The sequence below is a fragment of the Bufo bufo genome, chromosome 4, assembly GCF_905171765.1.
Source record: "Bufo bufo chromosome 4, aBufBuf1.1, whole genome shotgun sequence".
Lineage (NCBI taxonomy): Eukaryota > Metazoa > Chordata > Amphibia > Anura > Bufonidae > Bufo > Bufo bufo.
The window spans coordinates 30,831,273-30,840,107 of NC_053392.1; the positions used below are offsets into that span (position 1 = coordinate 30,831,273).

The window sequence follows — 8,835 nt, forward strand, 5'->3', positions numbered from 1 at the left end:
GAGAACCCCTTTAAAGAGGTTTGAGCATATCAGTTAGTGTTATTGCCTAAAGGATTTTGTACTATATGTTTTGCACTAGGCACTTTTGAATATTTTTTCATCTATTTCAGGGACGCTCAACCTGCGGCCCTCCATCTGTTGTAAAACTGCAACTCCCACGATGCCCTTCTGTAGGATGATAGCTGTAGGCTGTCAGGGAATGATGGGAGTTGTAGTTTTGCAACAGCTGGAGGGCCGCAGGTTGAGCATGCCTGATCTATTTAATCTGTTGGGAATTAGATTATGTATGGGGCGTAGTATTGGTCTGCGCCTGGTTCATTGATGGGATCTCTTTTTGGAGTGTAAGGGTACTTTCACACTTGCGGCAGAGAGATCCGGCAAGCAGTTCCGTCGTCGGAACTGCCTGACGGATCAGGCAAAACGTATGCCAACTGATGGCATTAGTAAGACTGATCAGGATCCTGATCAGTCTTAAAAATGCCTGATCAGTCGAAAAAATGCATTGAAATGCTGGATCCGTCTTTCCGGTGTCATCTGGCAAAACGGATCTGGCATTTATTTTTTTCACCTTTTTTTCAGTCTGCGCATGCGCAGACCGGAAGGACGGATCCGGCATTCTGGTATTCTGAAAAAATAATACATTCCTATGGGAAAAAATGCCGGATCCGGCATTCAGGCAAGTCTTCAGTTTTTTTCGCCGGAGATAAAACCGTAGCATGCTACGGTTTTCTCTTTTGCCTGATCAGTCAAAACGACTGAACTGAAGACATCCTGATGCATCCTGAACGGATTGCTCTCTATTTAGAATGCATGGGGATAAAACTGATCAGTTCTTTTCCGGTATAGAGCCCCTGTGACGGAACTCGCTAGTGTGAAAGTACCCTTACACCTCCATTGTGGATCTATTCTTTTGTATATGACTTTGTAACATGATTTAGTATGAATTAATAAAATATATATTTAGATTAATTTTGTACTGTGTATTTATCATTTAGTTCTTAGTGTGGTGGATTTATTCTAATATGCACAGTATTGACTCTGTTGGAGCCATTTGAATATTAGTGTAATAGTGGAACCTGACAAAGCACTGACATTTACTAATATTTCAAGATACACAGTCGTTTCCCTAATGAAAAATATAAGGGCAGTTCTGGATAATCTAAGACCATGTATTAAAGACAAGTGATAGGTTTCAGAGCAAACTTCTCCTACTACAGGATGATAGCAGAGGTGAAGTCACAGAACATCAAATAGACTAAAGACAAGTAGGAATAATTCATCAAAGAGTGGTCCCTTATACACCAAAGCGAAATGAGGAGGCTGCAAGGACGCACGGAGCTCTGACTGGCACTATGGGGGAATTCCTAAGCCGTGTACGCCAGGCTTCAGGCTTCAAATAGTGACAAAATAGGGGTTGGGAATATTGCATCAAAGTTTTGAGATATTTAGTTTATAACTCCACTCACACCAGTTTGGAAAACAAAGGGGAGGGGGAGCGGGTTCTGTTAGTCTGGTTTGGCTGATTTAAGACAGATGTATCATTTGTAACTTTTTAAAAAGTTCAAAAATGGTCACAATATTATACCAGTAAAGGGGTGGTGAAGAAAGTAAAGTAACACCTCAAGACACAGGTGTTAGAGTTTAACATTTGTTATTAAGGGTTAATGTGCTATGATGCACGGTGTAATCCCAAATGGTTTTCCAAAAGTTAATATCTGGCATGGAGACCGTTTTTCGGATCAGTCTGGCTCAAGCTGAGGGTGAAGCTACAGTTTGTGAGCCTGACAGAATCTGGCACCAAGGAAAAAGAAAAAAAAAACATTCCTATGGCTGCCAGAGCAAAGCAGGTATGCTAGGAGAACCCCTGAGGGATAGAGGACAGCCATCTGTAGACTGTTTAGGATCACAAGGTACTGTGTGTGACAGCAAAGGTAACACTTGTTTATGGCTATGGACTTGCTTGTGGGGAGGGTATATTGCCTCTGGCAGACATCACACTTATATAATGGATTGTCCATCCAATTGAAGATGTACAGCTCTGAATCCCTCTGTGGGAACTACAAATCCTAATGCTTGTGGTCAATTGGCACCAGTCACATGATCTACCTACATGACTGCTGCCCTGGAAGTATCTCCTCTTCTGGGCTTGCCCTGAAAGCATTCAGTATATAAACAGGTCCAGCAGATTCCACTGCATCTACTTGTGCATGAGTTAAATAACGTTCGGCACAAGAGCAGAAGAGAATACATTAATGGCAGGAGCCACACAGGTAAATGTTGAGACCATCACCATTTTGATCTCCAGGAACACAGTGGCCACCAGTGGCTGCAGTTTACAGGTCCATCCATGGACAGAGAGGGACGTTGAAACAGAAAGCCGAGATAAGACATGCTTGGGGTTTCCTAGGACAGTGTCTGTTACAGCTTTATTGAAGTTATTTTAGAAAATGGCCAACCGCTTTAACTTAGATCAACAGTAGTTTTATTAGTACATGTTGTATCATGGCCATGTGTAGCCAGCCTTCCTTTACATAGTCACTCATTGAATAAATAAATGTGTCAAATCAAGACCGGCCTTTGTATGAACCACCATTCTGTTCCTCCTGGCTGATCTTTATGTGTAGGGCTGAAGTGATGACCTTACCTCAATTACATATGACTTCTGTAGCCAATCACTAGCTTATGGGTACACTGTTGAAGGCCAGTGATTGGTTGCAGCAGTCAGGTGTTGTAGACATGACATCAGAGCTGCCAAATCACCACAGGGAAGACCGGAATGGAACAGCTGGAGTGGTGAACAATTTAACATGGACTTGATACTTGTTTTCCTATTTTCCATCATTCTCTGCCTGTGCCCCAATGTTTGCTAAATTTTTACAACAATATTTAGACAATACATGGTCACTTAAGATCCTGGTTGAATATGCAAATGACACCCAAACGTACACATAATCTATCTAGAAGACCTGCGATCCCACAGTTGTGTGATTATTAGATTTGGTCGAATCATGTTTAAAATCCATGAACCGAAGTCGATTTGTTCCCTAATTTAGTTTTAATGCTGTACGGAGATCTGTATCTGTACACCATAAAATGTATGGGCTTCTTGTTTGTTAAATTGAAGAGACCTCGGTAAAGAACTTTGGCTTTTTTAAACAGCAATCCGAAGCCGGCTCCTGTACAGACTAGTACCTCAGTACCGAAGCCGGCTCCAGTACAGACTAGTAGCTCGGTACCGAAGCCGGCTCCAGTACAGACTGGTAGCTCGAGACCTAAGCTGGCTCCAGTACAGACTAGTACCTCGGTACCGAAGCCGGCTCCAGTACAGACTAGTACCTCGGTACCGAAGCCGGCTCCAGTACAGACTGGTACCTCGAGACCTAATCTGGCTCCAGTACAGACTAGTACCTCGGGACCGAAGCCGGCTCCAGTACAGACTGGTACCTCGAGACCGAAGCTGGCTCCAGTACAGACTAGTACCTCAGTACCGAAGCCGGCTCCAGTACAGACTAGTACCTCGGTACCGAAGCCGGCTCCAGTACAGACTGGTACCTCGAGACCGAAGCTGGCTCCAGTACAGACTAGTACCTCGGGACCGAAGCCGGCTCCAGTACAGAATAGTACCTCGGTACCGACACCAGCTTCGGATTGCTGTTTTAATATGTTTTTAAAGTTGCAGAATCAAAAGCCGAAGTTCTTCAAAACTGGGGCCCCAAGGGCAACCGCAGATGCGGTCATTGCTCATGCTGCAAACTAAATCCGCAATGGAACACCCTGTTTTTTGGAGGGATCCAGCATAGGGTTAACACTCTCATTACTTGCAAAAGCAAATATGTTGTTTACTTGCTTAGATGCCTCCAAGAAAGGATTAGAGAACACATCAACTCACTCACCACTGGCAAGGGCTACACACGTCTGATTGAACACATGAGACAGGAACATGAAGGAAGCCATCAGACACTTAGCTTTGCAGGAATAGAGGTCATACGCAGTCTGCCACAAGGGGGAGATAGGCACAAGGAACTACTCAGGAGAGAGAGCAGGCGCAATGGGTCCGTTAGGTCTCAATGATAAGATCGATATGGGGATATTTCTGTAAGTGCCTTTGCTCACATTATATTGTTTGCATGATTGATTTATATTATTTTTAATGTAATGTATCTTTCATACAGTGACGCGATCCTCTCTCTGTGACACACAGGTGAGCGCCAGGTGAGCGCTGCACCTGGGTGTCGCAGAGAGAAGCGCGTCACAGCAGGGTTTTTTAAAAGAAGGTGAAATCTATCACTTGATTATAGGCCAGACGAAGCACTGAGGTGCGAAACGGCCGTCGCCTTATCCTGCTGATGCACGCATATATGTAGTCTGCTCCCTACCTTATATCGAAATGGAATAAAGAAACTACTTCTGCAAGTATCGGTGAGTGCCGCCCTTGTCTTCTTTTTGTATCAGTACAGACTAGTACCTCGATACCGAAGCCGGCTCCAGTACAGACTAGTACCTCGTACCGAAGCCGGCTCCAGTACAGACTAGTACCTCGGGACCAAAGCCGGCTCCAGTACAGACTAATACCTCAGGACCGAAGCCAGCTCCAGTACAGACTAGTACCTCGGGACCGAAGCCGGCTCCAGTACAGACTAGTACCTCAGGACCTAAGCCGGATCCAGTACAGACTAGTACCTCGGGACCGAAGCCGGCTCCAGTACAGACTAGTACCTCAGAACCGAAGACGGCTCCAGTACAGACTAGTACCTCAGAACCAAAGCCGGCTCCAGTACAGACTAGTACCTCGGTACCGAAGCCGGCTTCAGTACAGACTAGTACCTCGGTACCGAAGCCGGCTTCAGTACAGACTAGTACCTCGGGACCGAAGCCGGCTCCAGTACAGACTAGTACCTCGGGACTGAAGCCGGCTCCAGTACAGACTAGTACCTCGGGACCGAAGCCGGCTCCAGTACAGACTAGTACCTCGGTACCGAAGCCGGCTTCAGTACAGACTAGTACCTCGGGACCGAAGCCGGCTCCAGTACAGACTAGTACCTCGGGACCGAAGCCGGCTCCAGTACAGACTAGTACCTCGGGACCGATGCCGGCTTCAGATTGCTGTTTTAATATGTTTTTAAAGTTGCAGAATCGAAGGCCGAAGTTCTTCACCGAAATCTCGTCCGACAAAGTTTGACTCAGCAAAGCATTTTGTGTAAGATGTTCTTGTGGTGCAGGCGGTCCGCCCCGGAATCCTCCATTGTACGCATTTTTTGCTGTGGATTGCCGTTGTCTGCGGACCGCATGAGGAGGAATTGCTCCCCCGGTTATAAACACGCTACAGTGTCTGGATTTGGAGCATTTTCACCCGTTTAGGGTGCATGGAATGTGCCACTTTATTTTGTAGGTAACAATATTTTGCACCTGGTAGCTTCTGGGTCTGTGGTGGGTGCTCACAGCTTTATCCTACCTCACAGTGCATTGGTGATACCACTATGGAGGCATGTGAGAGTCTGGCTGAGTTGGTTTCTATCACTGTTTAGACCCTGTTCACACACCACGGACAATGCGTGCTGATACACCGTGACGTAATGCATGAGGGGCTCCGATATGTTCCTGACTGGAAGATATTGGTAAAGTTCTCAGCTTTTAACATCGGCCTGAGGAATTAGCTAGTATTGTCAGTTGTGTATCATTTTGGTGCATTTTTTGCAGTGATTTTTGTATGCATATTTTTTCATCTGCACAATGTATCATTTTGTGTAAGATGTTCTTGTGGTGTATGTGGTCCGCCCCGGCATCCTCCATTGTACGCATTTTTTGCTGTGGATTGCCGTTGTCTGCGGACCGCATGCAGAGGAATTGCTCCTCCGGTTATAGACACGCTACAGTGTTTGGCTTTGGAGCATTTTAACCCGTTTAGGCCACTTTTTTCAGTGAGTTTTCATACCAGCTGCTTACATAATGCTGCATCCAAATAGTGATTATTAACCCAGTGGTGCTCAATAAATAAAAATGGAGCAGTCTTACCACTTCTGTAGATACAAGACAGTGTGTGGGAGTGCAATAGTGAATAGGAAGGGGTCACAGTGCGGGTCTCTTTTCTCTAGGTAACAGCAGGATGAGGCTTTCCCTCCTCTCACCCTGCTCGGCCTAGCCTGAACTATTTCGTCCAGCTAAGAAGAGCACCTTGCCCAACAAGGGCCACCCCTCTGGACATTTCCTCACTATTCTGGGAGCCCTAACTCCAGCCCTGACCCAGGTGGTACCAGTCCTGCTGTTAAGGGATTAGTCAGGTTCCCAGAATTAGAATAATCAAAGTCCCTATGTGTTTCAGGGGACTTCTGACCAGGTCTGCTGCTGGTTTCTGTATGTAGCAGCAAAACTAATTGAAGTTGGGTGTGGCAAACATGGATGCATTGCCACGCCATCTAGTTTAAATATCCCCCCTGTGATGATTTGTCCTATTCCCCACATCACCATACTGATAGGGTAAGCTAGTAGCAAGTGGTGGTGCCCCCCCCCCCTTCCCCATAATGACGTGCAGGGCGTCATGTAGAGAAAGTAGAGGGCCACAGCAGCATGTCCAGCAATTCTTCTTTATTAAGTCGATGACTTCACAGCATGGCATAAAAACAACAGCAACTTTTCGGCTAGAAGTAGCCTTTGTCAAGCATATGTTACAACTAAAAACACAGCATATAAATCCAAAATACTGGTACCACCCACAATCATGATAATCCAATCGACAGTAATGTTATATGACACACCTACCTAACATCAAATCACCGTGCTATTAAATCACATTAATCAGCTGTTTCAAATACGTATCCATTGTGACCACATATTCACCTGTGTGGGGTGATCGCGTGTAGACATCCACATGGCGGCTTGCGTCTCAGGGTAGACAGTGCGCTTGACCATGAGTGTCATCAAAGGCGGCACATACACATAGCGACGCCGCAACCACTTATGACGTAGACATCAGCGTGGTGGCTGGCGTCCCAATGTTAAAGTAGCGCATGTCCATAGGAGTCATCAGAGGGCGGCCGGCTTACGTCACGGTGCCGCACCTACTAATGACGTGACAGACTGACACATAACATGGGAGGCAACATAGCTACCAATAGGATACGTCCACACCGCTAAGGTAAACAAACGGCGTGCAGGACATACGTTTAAAGAAACACTAACACATAATTAGAATGTATTGTGTAGCGTAACTTAATTTATAAAAGAAAGGTCACCATGTCAATGCATAGACGCGATCCTCACACTGGCGTTCATTTAAAATAATGAACATGGATACAAAAATAAACATGGATACAAAAAATGACATACAGCATCATCTGTGAAAAAATCATGATGTTAAATAACCAGTCATTGAGACTAGTGACCAGATAGGTGTATATCAACTGTCATGGAATTACTCAATGTGGTATATTCAAATTATTTTCAAGAACATAAAAACAATATAATATAATAGATGAGAGTCTAGCTGATTCCTGCCACATTGAACTCAAGATTGAGTCCAAATGGTTGTAAGGACCTCAGCGTATAGATCCATTTGAGTTCCTTCTTTCTCAATATTGCATCCTTATCCCCCCCTCTCCGTAAGAAACCCACACTGTCTATTATCCTGAAGCGAAGTTGGTTTATAGAGTGTCCTGCCTCGACAAAATGTTTCGCAACTGGCTTGTCCATGTTCTTCTTGCGTATAGTGCTTTTGTGCTTATTAATGCGTTCTCGGACTTCCATAGTGGTCTCACCTACATAGGTGAGGCTACAGGGACACTGAATGGCATATATCACATCCCGTGACCTACAAGTGTAGTAGCCATTGATTTTATATTTTTTACCACTATAAGGGTGAAAAAAGTGGTCTCCTTTAAGGACATTACCACAATTGCAGCAAGATAAAAATCACCTACATCAGTTTTAACCAGTCTATCCCGTAGGCTAGGGTTCCTCCTGTATGCCATCATTGGCGGGGACTTGAATTCTTCTATCTCCGGCAACCCCCTTTGGAGTATATGCCATTCCTTTCTAAGGACATGGACAATGTCACCACTGTCCCGGCCGAAGATGGAGACAAAAGGAACCCTAGCCCCGGATCTGGCTTTTGTCGATTTCTGAAGTGCAGAGTCCCTGTCTACCAACTTAACTTTATGTTTAGTTCTATCGAGTAAGGTCTTGGGGTAGCCACGCTCAACAAAGCGTGTACACATGGCGTCCACCCTTTCTGTACATACCTCTTCATCAGAGACTATTCTTCTAACCCTTAGAAGTTGACTCCAAGGAATGGAATCAAGCATTTTGCGTGGGTGATAGATATCATGCATAAGAAGGGTATTTCTATCAGTGGGCTTCTGATAGAGGTCTGTAGCTAAAAGACCCTCCATCACATAAACCCGTACATCAAGGAACTGCAATTCACTAGCTGAAGATGTAACTGTGAATTGCAGTCCTGGGACACCCGCATTTAAATGTGAGTGGAAGTCATCCAACTCATCCATTGTACCTGTCCAGATCATAAAGATGTCGTCGATGTAGCGCCACCAACACAGGACCCTTCCAAAGAAAGGGGAACGGTAAACCAGTCCGTCCTCCACCTTGGCCATAAAGATGTTAGCGTAAGTTGGGGCCATGTTAGACCCCATGGCCACACCCCGCTGTTGCTGATAGAAGGTGTCCCCGAAGAGGAAGTAACTCCTCCTCAGGACCACCTCCAAGAGGTGGAGGACAAACCGGCACACCCCCGGGGAGAGTCCCATGTCGGCCAGGGCCACATCGACGACACCAAGACCATAGGCATGGTCAATGGATGTGTACAAAGACACAACATCAAAACTG

General features: G+C 45.5%; 1 protein-coding gene across 1 annotated transcript in view; it reads right to left on the minus strand.

Annotated features, from left to right (window-relative positions):
* The window catches only part of LOC120998934 (vomeronasal type-2 receptor 26-like), a 57,574-nt gene extending 48,944 nt beyond the window's left edge, over positions 1-8,630 (minus strand). Inside the window, exons 1-3 of the mRNA XM_040429810.1 lie at positions 7,910-8,630; positions 7,609-7,751; positions 2,005-2,057 (exon numbers count right to left, since the gene is read on the minus strand). Of these exons, the coding sequence (XP_040285744.1) occupies positions 2,005-2,057; positions 7,609-7,751; positions 7,910-8,630 (917 nt within the window). The remainder of the gene's footprint in view (positions 1-2,004; positions 2,058-7,608; positions 7,752-7,909) is intronic.
* Positions 8,631-8,835: the final 205 nt, after the last annotated feature.